The 16,840-nt window shown below is 35.9% G+C and overlaps 1 protein-coding gene and 1 pseudogene across 3 annotated transcripts in view; one reads left to right on the top strand and one right to left on the bottom strand.

Annotated features, from left to right (window-relative positions):
• Window positions 1–16,840, top strand: part of Nrdc (nardilysin convertase) — an 85,796-nt gene that overhangs the window by 63,366 nt on the left and 5,590 nt on the right. For all 3 annotated transcript variants that reach the window (XM_003463065.5, XM_003463064.5, XM_063236499.1), the window contains 8 exons: window positions 1,749–1,853; window positions 3,445–3,568; window positions 4,323–4,409; window positions 6,478–6,597; window positions 8,818–8,869; window positions 10,461–10,611; window positions 13,172–13,299; window positions 15,036–15,198. In XM_003463065.5, coding sequence (XP_003463113.1) covers window positions 1,749–1,853; window positions 3,445–3,568; window positions 4,323–4,409; window positions 6,478–6,597; window positions 8,818–8,869; window positions 10,461–10,611; window positions 13,172–13,299; window positions 15,036–15,198 — 930 coding nt within the window. The remainder of the gene's footprint in view (window positions 1–1,748; window positions 1,854–3,444; window positions 3,569–4,322; window positions 4,410–6,477; window positions 6,598–8,817; window positions 8,870–10,460; window positions 10,612–13,171; window positions 13,300–15,035; window positions 15,199–16,840) is intronic.
• Window positions 503–616, bottom strand: LOC111754900 (U6 spliceosomal RNA; annotated as a pseudogene).

Below are 16,840 nucleotides of genomic sequence, written 5' to 3'. Positions count from 1 at the left end.
CAATACTATTATTCACTGTTCAGATTGATATTAGTCTAGTCTCTTATTTTCAGTTTCAGCATGTGTAAAGATAAGGACAGCTACTTTGAAGAGAATGAGAGACATTATGGCAGTCATTATTGACTTCCCCAGTGTCAGGTCTTGAAGACCTAAAAAGGCTTCATCATCCTGTTATGATTATATTAGTTCTGTAATGTTCAGCATGTATTCAATGTGTGTGAAGATGGGGACAACTATTTTGGAAGAAAACTAGAGACAATAATATAGACAGTGAAAATCTCCAGTGGACTTACTTTGAAATCCGTGTTTCTTAAAATTGTTTCCTTATGGTCTGTTTTGTTATGTTTACTCTTACCCTCTTTAAAATAAATAAATAAATAAAAATAAATGTTAATTTTCAAAAAAAAGTAGTGGTTGTTTGTTACAAAATCAAAGCAAAAAATGGACAATCAAACAATGACGGTACAAACTATTCTGTTTGATGAACCAACAAAAACTTAGTAAAAATATGGAATGCTTCACGAGTTTATGTGTTTTGTCATCCTTGCACAGGGGCCATGCTAATCTTCTCTATGTTTTGTTCCAGTTTTAGTATTTGTGCTGCTGAAATAAGCACACCACTTGGTTTTTGAAGGATCTTTCAGTTTTAAATTTCTGAGTAGTTAGATGCCTAGACAGATTCTTGAATTTATTGTTTTTTTTCTAGAAAATTATTTCCATTTCATAGGTCAGAGAGCTTGTTATTTTTTCAGTTTTAAATTAAGATAACATACTGATTAATATAATTTTTCTGTAGTGTTTTTAATTTTAGTTAAACAATTATATATTTATGGAGGTATAGTGTAATATTTTAGTGCAGCATACATTGTGTAACTTACAGGACAATATCCATCACCTCAGAGATTTGTTGTTTGTATTGGAAACACTCAAAATCCACTCTTTACTGTTTTGAAATATGCAGTTAATAGTTATCAACTCTAGTTATGCTACTGTATTATATAGAAAATTAGAAGTTACTCTTCCTATCTAATGATACCCAAGTACCTGTTAACTGTCCTTTCTTAACCCCTTCTTTGCTATGTATTCTTGCCAGCCTCTGGTACCCACTATTCTGTTCTCTACTTGTCAGTATTTTTATCTAATAACTCACTTATAGTCACGCTTACAAGTAGTTTTTAGGTGATAGTCCTGTATTGTGATGTGACCTCTGTCTTTATTCATCTCATAGTCATGTGAAGTACTTGACAGAGAAACATTTAGGGTTCAGAGTGATAACTGCTTTCTTGAAGAGACCACATTGTGACTAGAATCCAGTGATTATGCTCAGGATTGGAGCTGGAGGAGTGTGAAGTTAAGCTCCTTAAGAAGCATGGTGGTACATGCTTGTAATCCCAACGCTCTGGGAGGCTGAGACAGGAAGACTGCAAGTTTAACCCCAGTTTGGGCAACTTAATGCAACCCTGTCTCCAAAAAAGAAAAAAACAAAAAATTGGGAGTGTAGCTCAGTGCAAAGGCCCTGGGTTCAGTCCCTAGTAACACACGTGCACATATATACACACATGGTAATAGTAGCTCTGACTGTATTTTCTTGGGTTTCTGAGCATGACATTGCTAACCTGCAGTTGTATTTGATTATATCTGTTCAGAAGTTTTCAGTATCACTGTTGAAAAACAAGCATATGTATTTTGGCAAATGAAGGATGACAATAGTAGAGATTGTCATGTGAAATAATTTTATTTCTTTACAGACTGATCCAGTTGAATATGTGGAAAACATGTGTGAAAACATGCAGCTGTATCCACTGCAGGACTTTCTTACTGGAGATCAGCTTCTTTTTGAGTACAAACCAGAAGTAAGGAAGTTGCCACTTGTAAAACTTGCTCTTATGAAAGAAAGAGGGTGGAAAATTGCAGAGATGTACTGAAGAACTGAGAATGGGGAAAATTGTTAATATTTAAGTCAGGAGCTTTGTTTCTTTAAACAATATCAGTTTTATGGGTAATTTCTTATGTTTCTTTTATGTGATGTTTTGGGAGGTGTGTTTGCAATAATTACATTTGTTTTAGAGAACTGATACATATTTTGTATCATGATCACTTTGTCTTTCTTTCTATGATTATGTTGTAATAGAGGGGAGGAAAATCAACTCTTCTTAGGTATTATTTTTAGTTTTTTAAGTGTTGAAACACCTACAATAGTTCAGGCAATATCTAAGTATTATTGGTTTAGTTCCTAAACATATTTAAAGAGTTGTTTAGCTTACTGTAAAAGAGGCTGGGGGTTTAGCTCAGGGGCGTAAATGCCTGCTTGGCAAATGTGAGATCATGAGTTCGATCCCTGGCACCAAAAACAAAAAAGGAAAAAAAGTTACAAGAAAAAGGTAAGATTCCCTGAATCTCCAGACACATAACTTACAGGTAATATTACATGCAAATGAATAGTTGGTTAGGGTCATTGCTCTATTACTTTGGATTATGCCACTTACCTCTTACAGGGTAGCAGTTGTCAACCAAGAATGATTTGCCTCCCAAGAGTATTTTTGTCAGTGTCTAGACATGTCCTGGTTAGAGGATCAGAATGACACTACAGGGTTGGAGTGTGATGCGTTTCTGGCATCTAGTGGATGGGAGCCTAAGATACTACTAACCACCTTATAATGCAGACAACAAAGAATTGTCTGACTGGTGGTGTTACTAACACTAAGAATGAGACACTTTGGCAAAGGTGTTTATTCCAAAATTACTGATTTTAGAATGGTTGTGTCCAAAAGCCCAAGTGTTTTGTTTTTCTGAAAGAAATGGTGTTTATGTGATAGTTAGGATTCCGAACCAACTCATATAATCCTGTGGTTCATCTTTATCATACCCGGAGGACTTTTTTGAAGGAAGTGCTATATTGGCATCATTTTACTGAGGTGGTATGGAATTTAGCTTTTAAAGGCATAGTCTTTGGGATCATGTGCAAACTTGCTTAGAACTCTACTTTTACCACTTTTGTTTAGTGTGAATTATATAATCTTCAACCTGAGCATTACTTAACCTTTAACCTCTGTAGCTGTGTATTTTCTGCAAGATTGTTACACATTATGGCTGTTTTTAGGGTTAAATGAAAATTATGTTTAAAAATGCTTGGCATATAATAAAAGTTAATGATAGCTATTTTTATGCTAGCACTGTTAATATGTGGGATTTGAGATGAGCACTGTAAAGCATTATCAAGAAACATTTGATATTTATAATGATTGCTCAGTAAGATTGAACATTTTTCGGAATACAAGTAAACTGATGGTGTTCATGGACTGAAGCTAGTTTTGTGAGCACCAAGATGCTGGGATTTGGGGAGTGTCTAACAATATCATTTTGCTCTTTTTAATAGAAATGTATCAGGTTAAAATTGTTTTTCTGTGCATCGCCCTTCCCTTATCTCCTACCCTCCTTTTTTAGGTTATTGCTGAAGCACTTAATCAGCTAGTTCCTCAAAAAGCAAATCTTGTTCTACTGTCTGGTGCTAATGAGGGAAAATGTGACCTCAAGGAGAAGTGGTTTGGCACTCAGTATAGCATAGAAGGTATATATTTTAACATTTGTCCTCCTCCATTTAGGTATACCTGACTCACATGGGAAGTTTTTTTTTTTTTTTTTTTTTTTGGTACCAGGGATTGAACTCACGACCTCGTGTTTGCCAGGCAGGCACTTATACCACTGAGCTAACCCCCCAGCCCACCTGGGTTTTTTTTTTTTTTTTTGTTTTTTTTTTTTTGGTCTTTTTCATTTTTATTGGTACCGGGGATCGAACTCACGACCGCCTGCTTGCAAGGCAGGTGCTTATGCCGCTGAGCTAAATCCTCAGTTCCCACCACCTGGGTATTTTTATTCTGTAATAATTTGTGTCGTCCTGGGGTTAGGGAGCACTTAAAAGATCACTGTGAAATGCAGATTACTTTGGGTGGGAAATTATTGTTATTTTCTGTTGTATGTATTAGCTAATGAAAAAAATGTTACTGTTTTGGTATTGGAAGGCAGTTTTTTGTTTTATTTTTTAAGAAAGTGCTTCTCAGACCTCATTGTGCATGTATGTCAGATGAGGATCTTATGAAAACACAGATTCTGATTCAGTGGGTCTGAGATTGTGCATTTCTAAATACAGTCTTCATTGCATTTCTAATAGTCTGCATTTTGAGTAGCAAAATTTAGATTGCCTGGATATGCCAGAAATGGTACTGAGACAGGAAAATTGATTTATGGTGGCTATTTGACAGTTTGTTATGAGAATTCTGAACATTTTATTATTTGTTGGATTAGTTTGTTTTTCCTCTCCACAGATGTTGAAAACTCTTGGACTGAACTGTGGAAGAGTAATTTTGAATTAAATCCAGATCTTCATCTTCCAGCTGAAAACAAGTACATAGGTCAGTAAAATAGCAGTCCTCCAACATACGCTCTCAATGTGCTAAAAACAAACACATCTATAATAATCTATTGTATTTTACAAAGTGCCAGATAAGTTCAGTTTTAGAATCCCAAAAATATTTTGGATAGGCACTACTATTTTCTTACTTTTCAAAATAAGAAAACACAAAATCACATAAGTAAAATGACTTGTCCAAGACTATTTGATTGGCAAATGGAGGAACCAGGATATAGATGCAGATCTTGAGATTTTCAAAGTTTATACTTTTTGTTACACATCATAGCTGATCCTTTGTCAGGAGAGAATTGCCCATATATTGTTAAATTGTCCTAGTGTTTTTCAGACTGTGGGTTGTAACCCTATAAAAGGTTGTAAGTCAATGTAAAGTGTTTTCAGGTCAGTGGAATGAACTATGAAAGCATTAAGAAATCAGTGAGGGGCTGGGGATTTAGCTCAGCAGCACAAGCACTTGCCTGGCAGGTGCAAGGTCATGAGTTTGATCCCTGGTACCAAAAAAGAAAAAAAGGAAAAAAAATCAGTAAGAACAGAGAATAGTGAAATGTTTTATTGCTTATAAAAATAGTATTTCAGAAACTTCTGCCTCATATAGGTACATAAGTGTGTAAACATGTCTGGCTACTAGCTTGTATTGAAAAACATTTTTTCTAACCTGAATTATTGTTCAAAAAGTGAAAGCCACTGATCTTAGAGCAAAGATTTTACATTAGTTTGTAGCTGTAGTTTACTCAGATACCTTATTTCCCAGAAGTTCCATTCCTATATGTATACACACACAAAATAAATTCTATTCATAGTAGTCAAAAGATGGAAATGAGGCCAAATGGATGAATGGACAAATTGTGAGAGACACATATGCACATAAACACTTGTAGTTTAGAATATTATTCAGTCATTAAAAGTACTGATGAATGTTATAAGGTAGATGAACCTTGAACATAATATGCCAAGTCAGACACAAAAAGTGATATATGAATTCATTTATATGAAGTATCTAAAGTAAATCCATAAAGATAGAATACAGATTGACAATTACTAGGGGCTGGGTAGATTAGAAAGTAGAGAACAACTCCCTTAATTGGTATGAGTTTTCCTTTTGGGGTGATAAAAATGATTTTAAACTAAATGAAGGTAGTGTTTGTACAACCTTTTTGAGTTATTAATACCCCTGAATTGTGTACCTTAAAATGGTTGCTTTCATAACATGTGAATCTTACCTCAATTAGGGAAGAAAAATCTTTTAAAAGTCTTCTGTATATTGCAGAGCTCAGTTAGCGCTAGCTAAACAACTGAGTTCTTTTAAATAAAATAGCAAATATTGCTTTTATTCTGTTTTGCTTAAATTAAGTATTTCTCATCTACATGTTGATGGTACAGTTTTCATTAACTAAAATGACAAGTTTGTCTTTGAGCAGAACTTCCAGATGTTCATAAAGTTGATTTAAAAAATACTTTCATTTAAGAATATATTCATTGTTGGGTGTAGTGATACATGCCTGTAATCCCAGCACCTTGGGAGGCTAAGGCAGGTGAATTGCTGCACAGTTGAGGCCACCAGGGCTACAAAGTGAGACTGTCTCAAACAACAACAACAACAGAAACCATTTCATTCAGCTAAGCATGTTTATAATCAAGAAATCGGGACACCGAGACAGGAGGATCACAAATTCAAAAGCTACTCTGTGCTATATAGCAAGACACTATCTCTTTATGAAAAAAAAAAGCACATACACACACACACACACACACACACACAGTTTTTGTTTTTTTTAATGTTGAATTACACCACTACTTGACCATAGGTCCGTAGTGTAATTACAATTGTTTGAGAAAGTGAATCAAAACAATGTAGAAATCAGAATCAACTCTTGAGAAATTGTAAATCTTCACAGAGTATATTTAGTGTAAGGCCACATATACACTGTACTATATAGTGTTTGAATTGGTTTTTTTGTGCCACAAAGTAAAGTAGTAAACTTCTGAAACCAAGAACAGATTGCTGTGAATCATGTTAAAATAACTGAATGAATTATTTTTTCTTTTGTTAGCCACGGACTTTACATTGAAGGCTTTTGATTGCCCTGAAACAGAATACCCTGTTAAAATTGTGAATACTCCACAAGGTTGCCTGTGGTATAAGAAAGACAACAAATTCAAAATTCCCAAAGGTAATACATTACACTCCCTAAAATGAATGAGATAACTAAAAACTCTTTCTCTCTTTTGTAGCAGGTCCTCCCCCCGACCCCTACCGTGTCTGTTGCTTACCTCCTTCTCCTCCTTGCCTTTTGAGGATCTTTTGTAGGCTCATCTGTCCAGTTTTTGCTGTGTTCCTGTGCTGTCACAGAAATCCTTATATACGAATTTCTAGGACATAAAATTTCAAGTCTAGAAAAAATTATTTTCAGATATTTTTCTTTCAGATACATGAAGCAGAACCATATCTTTGACCTTCTTAAGGAATTAGTGGTCTTACTTGAAAATTGTTTTTTTTGTCTTTTTCATTTTTATCGGTACCAGGAATCGAACTCACGACCGCCTGCTTGCAAGGCAGGTGCTTATGCCGCTGAGCTAAATCCCCAGCCCCTGAAAATTGTTTTTAAAAAGGAAAGAGTAAGTTTATGTGAGAAAAATTATTGTTAGATATAATAGCCAAATCCAGCATTATATGTGTGTCTGCTTCCTTCTGCCATTTTGCTTTTCAGCACAAGGGAAGTGTAGTTCAAACAGACTCTAAACTCTTTTTAAGGTCGTGGCCCAGACTATCTTGCTTTTTTATGTTCTGTTGTGTGGATAGCATTGGAACTTAATAAATCAGCTTGGAATCATAAAGCTGAGTGCTCTCGGGTATTATTTAACCTAGGTCCCCAATAGCTCTGAGGGGCTTTCTTGAGTTTTTTTTACTTGTGTGTTTGTTTGTATTTTTGGTAATGCTGGGGATTGAATCCAGGGCCTTCAAAACTGAACAAGGACAGGATCTCACAAAGTTGCCAAGCTGGACTCCCAATTTGTAATCCTTCTGCCTCAGTCTCTCAGGGTCCTAGGATTATAAATGTGTACCAGTGTGCCTGGCTTCTTGAGTGTTTCAGATTGTTTCCATGGTTTGCTTCCTTTTTTTTTTTTTTTCCCCTTTCCTTTTTCTATCATTATTACTATTATTTTGTTGTTGTTTTTGAGACAGGGTCTTGCTGTTAGTTTAGGCTGGACTCTAGCTCACTTTGTAGCCAAAGCTACAAAGTCTGGAACTCACAATGATCTGCCTGCCTCAGCCTACTGAGTGCTGGGATTATAGGCATGCGCCACCATAACCAGCCTAAACAATTTTGAGGAGTTTTTTTTTTGGGGGGGGGGTACTGGGGATCAAACTCATGACGTTGTACTTGCCAGGCAGGTGCTTGTGCCACTGAGCTAAATCCCTCATCCCTTTTCTCTTTTCTCTTGTGCTAGGGATTGAACTCAAGGCTTGATTCATGTTAGGCATGTACTCTTCCACTGAGCTACATCTCCAGCTCTTCAGAAATTTCTTGAATAGCTTATAAGAAGTCTAAAAGAGTGTTCTCTTTTTCTGTTTTTGTTGTATTTCTGTTTTTGTTTTTTCTGTGTTTTGTTGTATTGTTGTAGGGTTTAGACCCAGGGCCTTCACAGTGATCTACATCCCCAGCACACATACCCTCTCCCTTTTAAAATTTTTGAATGTCAAAACAGAGTCTTGTTAGTTGCCCAGGCTGGGCTCCAATTTGGGATACTTGTTTCTCAGCTTCCTAAGAGTAATGGGATTACAGACAGGTAACAGCGTGCTAGGCTCAAAAAATGTGGGTATGTTCCTTTAACATTCTTTTGCGAGTGTGTGTGCATGTGAGCATGTATGTGTTGCTGGGAGATTGAACCAAGGATGTTTTCTGTGCTGGGCAAATGCTGTGACACTGAGCTGAATCTTCAGCCTCCCTTCAATGTTTTTGTCATGTATACCTCCATAAACATTTTGTCTGTGTAAAGTTGTTGGTAAATACAAGTATTTATAGACTTGTCTGTGCATGTAATGATATATCTTTGTACCTTCTAAGCATTTGATCTGCAATGGTAAATACTACCTTTTTAAAACCCATAGGGGCTGGGCATGTTGGCACATGCCTATAATCCCAGTATTCAGGAGGCAGAGACAGTAAGATCTTGCATTTGAGGCTAGCCTGGACTGCATAGTGAGACCTTGTCTCAAAAACAAAAATCTTAAAAATAGACATGTGGCGTGTTGAAAATTAAAAAAAAAAAAAAACCACAATGAAAAGATTAATAATTATTCATAATTTGAAAAAAGGGGAAATAGCAGACCTGTAAGCATGTGAGGCCTCTAGCCTTCCCTATTTTATCTATGGTCTTTTTTGTTTCAGCCTATATACGTTTCCATCTGATCTCACCTTTGATACAGAAGTCTGCAGCAAAGTAAGCAATGATTCTTTTTTTCTGGAAAACAAATCCATTTGTCATTATTGGAAAACTTTTGTTTGTTTCAATCTAAATCATTCCATCGTTTTCTCTCAGTACTTGAGCTGATTTTACATATTATCTTGTATGCTGATTTTACATATTTTTTTATGCTCTAATAAGCAAGTTACTTGCATCAATACCAAACATTATAATCAAACTGTGGCTCTATAGGTGAAACATGCTCCTGTAGGTTAGTCACAGAGTTAGGAAGGAGTGAGTTCCTTAAAGATCAGTCCTTTATGATAGCTCCTAGTGTACAGTGAGGACTGATGAATCTGTTGATCATGTGTAGTGGACCCTTGATTTACGAACTCAGTTTATTCCTGAGGGCTGTTTGTAACTCACGTTGTCAATTGAAGGCTCAGGCTCTTCTACCCAGCTTCAAAAACTCTCCTGTACACAGGCAGATCTCCGTTTCCTTAGAGACATTAGCCTAGGATTTTTCAACCCCATACAGGACTGGATGTTGTAATGGTCCCTCAAAACTCTTTAAGGCTTAAATCTGTTTCTGACACCATCTGAACTCACAAGCAGATAGCATTCCGGTCATAACTCAAGACTTTGGTTGTAGATTAAAACTAAAATGCTGGTCATAATCCAAGTTGTTTGTATGTAAGGCTGGTTATAGCTTGAAGATGCTATGTATTTAAAAGACTGCCAAGAAGTATAGTTATAATGTTACTTATGCATGTAATATAGATGACTGTCTCATGGTAAATCAGAGAGCCTAAAATGTGCATGAATCATAAGTACTCAGGACACAATGGTACGTTTCTTTTCCTTTTTCCTTAACTATTAAAATCCAACATTAAAATGACAGGCAACATGAGAATGTATTAGTATCTACTCTAAAAATGCATTACAAACCTCCCTTCCTCATTTAATTAATTAATGAATTAATTTAGCAGTTGGGGATTTAACCGTTGCAGTGAGGTACATCACCAGCCCATTTTTTATTTTTTATTTGCAGTAAGGTCTCACTAAGTTGCTGTGTTGCCCAGGCTGTGTTCAAACTTGCAATCCTCGTACCTCAACCTCTCAGAGTACTAGGATTACAGGTGTGTGCCACTCAGTATACCCAATAGCCCCATATTTTTAGTTTGTCAGAAAACTTGAGGGCCGGGGATTTAGCTTGGTGGCATAGGTGTCTGCGTTGCAAGCACGTGGTCATGAGTTCCATCCTGATACCAAAAAAAAAAAAAAAGAAAACTTGAGATTGGAGGGTAGCCAGATCCTTGAGCCTAGTGCCTCTGTTGTATATCTCATTCACTTCATTGTACAGTGTGCCTTTTGTCATTTTCTCTGTGTGCATTACATTAAAAGATTGAGAAACAGTGCTGAAGGTAGATTTATTGTGTGTTTGTGAAACTGAGATCTGATTAACCTAAGAGCCAGGTTTACCTTCAAATACAAGTTAGTATACAATTTTATATTCTACAGTAAGGAGTTAACCCTTACTAAAAGTAACATCTCTTATTCTAAATTGAAGCAAATTTGTTTATTTTTGTCTCTTTTACCTATTAATGACTCTGTTTGTACTTTTCAGTGTGGTCCTCTTTGATATCTTTGTCAATATTCTTACCCATAATCTTGCGGAACCAGCATATGAAGCTGATGTGGCACAGCTGGAATATAAACTGGTAGCTGGAGAACATGGTTTAATTATTCGAGTAAAAGGATTCAACCACAAACTACCTGTAAGTACATATATTGTTTTCCTCACAACTTTAAGATACTATATTTATGTTTGTTGCTTCTGTAGCACCAAGCATAGAGGCTAATGCATGAGTGCTATATATCTTACTAGTTTCTGGCAGTTCTATGGTATACCCTATGTCTGAGGCTTGGTCATACTTCCCTTTGCTGTCATTTTCTCTAATTAACACTGTCACTTAAGATGCTGTAAGCTAAATTTCTTAATATACAGCAATAGCAAATGTAAAGAGTCTGAAGTAGAACACAACTCAGATGCTTATGCCCTTTCTTCCTCTTGTGCTATCTTTATTTTAAGTACAGACATTCCTCATTTAACTACCAGTTCTGTTCCTACATTACAATAATCAGAACAGAAAAATGTCAGAGGAAATTCTTAACTTGATGACTTCACTTTTACTGTATTTGCGTAACTCGTATAGGCATACTGTGATATACAGTAGAGCAAAAAACTATATAATACTGTACAGTATAGCCAGCAAAAATTACAGTATAAACAAGGTGTACTATTCAAAATAAGATATTGAGGCTTTATGAACAAGATGTACAGGACTGTATTAAAAAAAAGACATAAGTCTGAGGGGCACGTTTTAAGTCTAAACAGCTGTTAAATAGGTAGGGTTGTTAAAGAGCATCTTGTCTATGTATTTTGTTTGCTTTGAAAGTTTTTGAGCCTTTCAGAAGTAGGGTCTACTCTGCCCTACTTTTTAGTAGTTTATATCCTGGTAAGGAATGCGTTTTAGTATTTTGTTAAAAATGTCATAAACTGAGAAAAAAATATGTGATAATTAGCTGACAGAGTGAAGATCATTAAATACCAAGTAAATCCAGGTGTGGTGGGGCACATCTGTAATTCCAGCACTTGGGAGGCTGAGGCAGAAGGAATGCCAAGGGTTTGAGGCCACCCTGGGCTACATAGTGAGTTCAAGGCCAGCCTGAACCGAATGGTGAGACTCTGTTTCAAAACAAACAAATAAAAAAGTATAAATAAATACCAAGTAAATGGATTATGGTAAATGGATTAATGCAAGAAAAATTGTAAAGAACCTCCCAGTAATGAGACAGGTATTAGAAGGTGATAGCTTCCATCTTGGCAGGAATACAGAAGAATATTGTGGTACCCTTTTGGTCTTGCCCCTTAGTCTTGCTGGTAGGAAATCTTCCTGAATGTAGGAAGAGTTATCATGGAGAACTTTACTTTCATCCACCTTCAAAAGCCTAAATATTGTGCAGCTTATGATCTGAACTGAATAAAGCCTAGCATAGTGATTGCCATTTGGAAAGTATGTTTTTGAATTATCTGGAAAAGTTTTTAAAAATAGAAAACATAGCAAACTATTTCATGTTTTTTGTTTTATGAAGTTTTTGTAGCCTTAATATTAAAAAATGAAATAGATTATATACATTTATTATGGAAAACTAGAGATTCATTTTACATGCAGAATACAGGTGCAAATGTCCTAAAACTTTGAAAATTAAGTGCAACAATATAGCAAGGAATTATTTATCATGACCAAATACTAAGAATGCTAGGACTGTTCAATGTTAGGAGTTTATGAACATAACTTATAACATGATTCAAAGGAGAACCACTATATGAGTACAGTGATAAATGCCAAAAATTCAACAAATTTGAGTTATTTTTAGTAATTAGAAGTGGAGGGGAATTACAATCAATGGAATAAACAAGAATGTTACATTAAGTGATTATTCACTGAACATTAAAATCAGGAACAAGCCAAGAATAATCCACAAGCATCTCTGTTCAACATAGCTTTAGAGGTTCTAGCTACTACAGTAAAATGAAAAAATGTAATAAAAATTTTTTTGGAATAAAAAAATATTTTTCTTCTCAGGTGATATGATTGTATTAGAAAATCTAAGAGCTATTAAAGTCACTGCTGAATCATTCATTAATAAAATTAAATGAATTTAAGGTAAATCACTTATTAGTAAAATGACAAAAAGCAGTTGGTGGCTTTTTTCCCCTAAAGTAGCAATAATAACTTACTAATGGGTGGAAACAAATATTCCATTTATAGTATTGAGAGAAACAGTAACGTACTTAGGAATAAGTAGGAAAAATAGAGGATCTAGTTAAGAAAACTATAAATTGAAGCAAATAAGAACTTTGAGAGGCTCATTATGTTTTTTGATAAGAAAATGAATAAAGTTGTTACTTCTAAAATTAGTATATAATATCCTTCAAGTTAGAGTCACATTTTGGAGTGGTAGGATTGCTGGATAAAACTATTTTTCAGTTCATTTGTAAAAAAATATATTTGAAAATACTCAGGAAAATGATAAAAAAATGAAGTTTCCTCGTTTCCTAGTTGACAAATATTGAGGTTTTTAAATTTTATTTTTATTGAGGATTTTGACCTCTGGAAATTCTTTTGGTTGTTAATACTTCTTTGATGACCCCCTGCAAGACCTACTAGCCTTCTAGGTTCTTGGTAAAAGACAAAAAGAAACATTTTCCACCCCAGCACTTAGTGGATTTTGTGCTTTGCCATTGAAAATGCTTCTTGCTTTTCGTTTCAGCTATTGTTTCAGCTCATTATTGACTACTTAGCGGAGTTCACTTCTACCCCAGCTGTCTTTACCATGATAACTGAGCAGTTGAAGAAGACCTACTTTAACATCCTCATCAAGCCTGAGACTCTGGCCAAGTGGGTATACAGTTTATGTTAGGAGGGCCTACAACTGTTTGACTTGCAGGAGAGAGATGAAAGCTAAACCTAGGGTACCAGTGCCCATTTTCAGATCTGTTGGAATTGTGCTGCAGTTTAAGGTTTCTAAACCCAGCTTCAGTAAGTATCTGTGAATAAGACTAAAAGCAGCCTATTATACTTGATTAGATGCTTAAAATAAGGAATGATGTTTTTCTAATCTTTGTGAATAAACAGGTAAATAATTAACAATTTACTTTGTGAGTAAATAGTTAAAACATGCCTAAGTGTAGGCCAAAATGGTGTACTGGTGATTTTAGTGTTGGCTGATATGAGTAATTGACTTAAACTGTTTTAACATAGTTGCACAACTATCCAGAATTCAACTAAAGTTATCGAATGGCCTGTATGCTTAGACCTTCTTCCTTCAGAGTTTGTTCTTACTTTAGTCCAGAACTAATTGTAGCCTATCCCTTGGTGTGAATCAGAGAGCGTTCCCCCAGGGTGTCCTCTGTCAGCAGGTGGAACCTTTGGTAAGAATATGAAAGTCCCACTAGTGACACACACACTTTGCACACATGGCTCACAGACACAAACTGTTTTTTTTTCTTTTTTCTTTTTGTCTTTTTGAGACAGGGTCTTGCTATGTAGTTCAGGCTGGACTTGAGCTCACTTTGTAGCCCAGGCTGGTCTCCAACTCACAATGATCCTCTTGCCTCAGCCTCCCAAGTGCTGAGATTACAGGTGTGTACCACCATGTCCAGCCACAACATCTTTTGTGACTTCTTCGCTGAACATTTATTAATAGTGAACAAATGGCACAGTCTTCTACAGAGGGCCTAATTTTGACACACTTGCAGTGAGACCATAAACTGCCAGAATTAGAAAGCAGAAGACTTCACCTGTTAGACATGTAGTAACTGATAATCTGATCACAAAAAGTTACAAAAGCTAATAATTTAAGTTGGAAGGAAGAGTTGTCTGCACTGTTGATATGATAATGAATAACCTTCTGAATAGCCTTGCGCATCCAATAACTCCTAAATATAGCTTTGCTTATAAAAATAGTACGTTATTTAGTACTGTCATAATAAAAAAACTTCTGAAAATTTGCTGCAGGTAAGTGGTAAAATAATCATACTTCCATTTATTGAAGATTTATATGCTTGATCTATTCAAAGAACTTTATAACTTTAATTTACTCCAAACCCCTATGAATGGTAGACACTTTTACTTCCCTTGTTTTACAGATGAAGAAAGTCTCATAACTTGCCAAGTTCAGTCAGCTTATTAGGAATAGGTTAGAGGGCAGTTTGGAGGTAGGACTGAAGTTAGTCTGATTCTGGGCTGTAACCATCACCTAAACTACATTGTCCCTGCAGTAACAAGACACCCTGAATAATGGACTCCAGCAATTATGTTTAGTGAGATTTCAAACAGCACAGTGATTTTTAAACTGGTATGTGATGGAGTAAAATTAACCCACAGAGCAATTTCTATGAAACAGTTTACTTTGCAGCCACGAATTGTACTGGGGAGTAAGTCTGTTTAAAAGTTTGTGTATCAATTTAAAATTCTTTTTGCAATTATGACTTTGCCCATCTTAAGTTGTGGTACAAATTCTTTCTTTAAAAACACATCATTTATATAAATTTGACCAAATATTTTCTTACTCTTATGATTCATTTCTTGCAACAAAACATTGGAGTTTCCTCTCCCCTCTGTCTTTTGTAAAGAGATGTGCGACTTTTAATCCTGGAATATGCCCGCTGGTCTATGATTGACAAGTACCGGGCTTTGATGGATGGCCTTTCCCTTGAGTCTTTGCTGAGCTTCGTCAAAGAGTTCAAATCCCAGCTCTTCGTCGAGGGTCTGGTCCAAGGCAATGTCACAAGCATAGTAAGTTTCTGTTGCTGAAGGCTGGGTCTGATTACAGTTGTGGACTTGGGGATTGCAGTAGTTCTTTCCTAGATGGGAAGCTTTATAGTTTTGATCAGCCAGCATTGTCATTCTGATTAGCTACTTTGATGTTCAGCAACTTTATTCTTTGAAGACTAGTATCTGTGACTTTGAGTGAAATGGGTTTGGCATATGTACACTTCCTTACATTTGTTGAAGAGAGTGAAACCACAAACAGTTTAGGAAAAGATTAAAGTGCAAGGAAAGAGCTAGATGTGGTGGCCCATACCTATAGTCCCAGCTACTTGGGAAGTTGAGGCAAGAGGATTACAAATTTGAAAATGGCTACTGAGGTAGCTCAGTTATGGAGTGCTCTTAGATTCAACCCAGTACTCAGAAAGGTAGAGTGGGAGGAAGGGAATGGTAAGGGATATACACATCCATAGTCAGAACCTGTGTGTCAGGCTTTCTCAAGTTAAGGAGCTGGGACTTTATCTTGTAGCATGGAAAACCATTGAGGAATTTAAGAAATCTGTGGTTAAGAAATGTATAGAGACTTGAACAACTATTTCTAAGATGACAATATGTAATCTATTAACTAATGATTTCTTACTGTTTATTTTTTTTGAAATTCTGTATTACTCGTACCCTTTTTCTGTTTCGTTTTTTTTTCTCTTTAAATAAAATTAAAAAATAAAAAGAAATGTATAGAGCCTTCATCCTGAGGCTATTATAAAAGTTGAAGTGAAATATGGTTCCACTCATACAAGGTATCTAAAGTGGTCAACTTCATAGAAGCAGAGTATAGTGGTAGATTTCAGTGGTGGCGAAGAGGAAGAAGGCAGATTAATGAATATAAATTTTGGTTTTATAAGATGAAAAAAGCTCTGTAAATATTTCACAGCGGTGAGAATGTAGTTAGCACTTAACTGTGAAAAGGGTCAGTATACCCATTAAGTAAAAAATGATGAAGCCTGAGATTAGGCCAAATAACTAAAACAGAAGTGCGTAGGAAATCATAGTCACTCTTGAAACTGTAGCTGCTATCTTCTTCCTTCCTTCCTGACTTTTAAATCCCAAAACCAGCCTTAGTTTCTGTGCTTCACTGACAGAAGTCCAGCCTTAGTTGCTCACAGAAAGCATTTTTAGTCTCAGTCCTCAGCAAAAAGAGCAAGTCATAGTGGGAGGACAAAACATTGGCTTCTGTTCCTAAGGACTTAGTGCTATGAGATGACCCAGGAGAACAGCTTCAGAGATAAACTCACCCTTTTACCTAACTTGTATTACATAGATAAGAAAAAAATCTGGAGAGAGGGAGAGGATGTATTCACTTAGTATAAGTGCTGTCTTATTGGTTACCATCTCCAGACTCTTACCTTTGGGCTTGAGTTTTAAGCACAGTCACATTTGGCAGAGGGCACCACCTGGTTGGATAAACTGACACTGAACAAGGAAGTTTGATCCAGTGAGGAAATGAGCTGTTCATTTAAGAGTCAGTTGGTATTTATTGAACAGAGTAAGTATTGAATCAGTAAGTGATTAGCCTGATCAATGATTTGTCCAGCGTTTGGCAAGAGACTATGTGTTTTCTAATGCCATCCAGAGAAACTAGAAAATTGGTAGTATGTAGTTCTGGGTGAAA

This window comes from Cavia porcellus, unplaced genomic scaffold (genome assembly GCF_034190915.1).
Source record: "Cavia porcellus strain 051 isolate PalLab524CR breed Dunkin Hartley unplaced genomic scaffold, mCavPor4.1 scaffold_25, whole genome shotgun sequence".
Lineage (NCBI taxonomy): Eukaryota > Metazoa > Chordata > Mammalia > Rodentia > Caviidae > Cavia > Cavia porcellus.
Note: the sequence above shows the minus strand (reverse complement) of the source record. Positions and strands in the feature narration are given on the sequence as shown.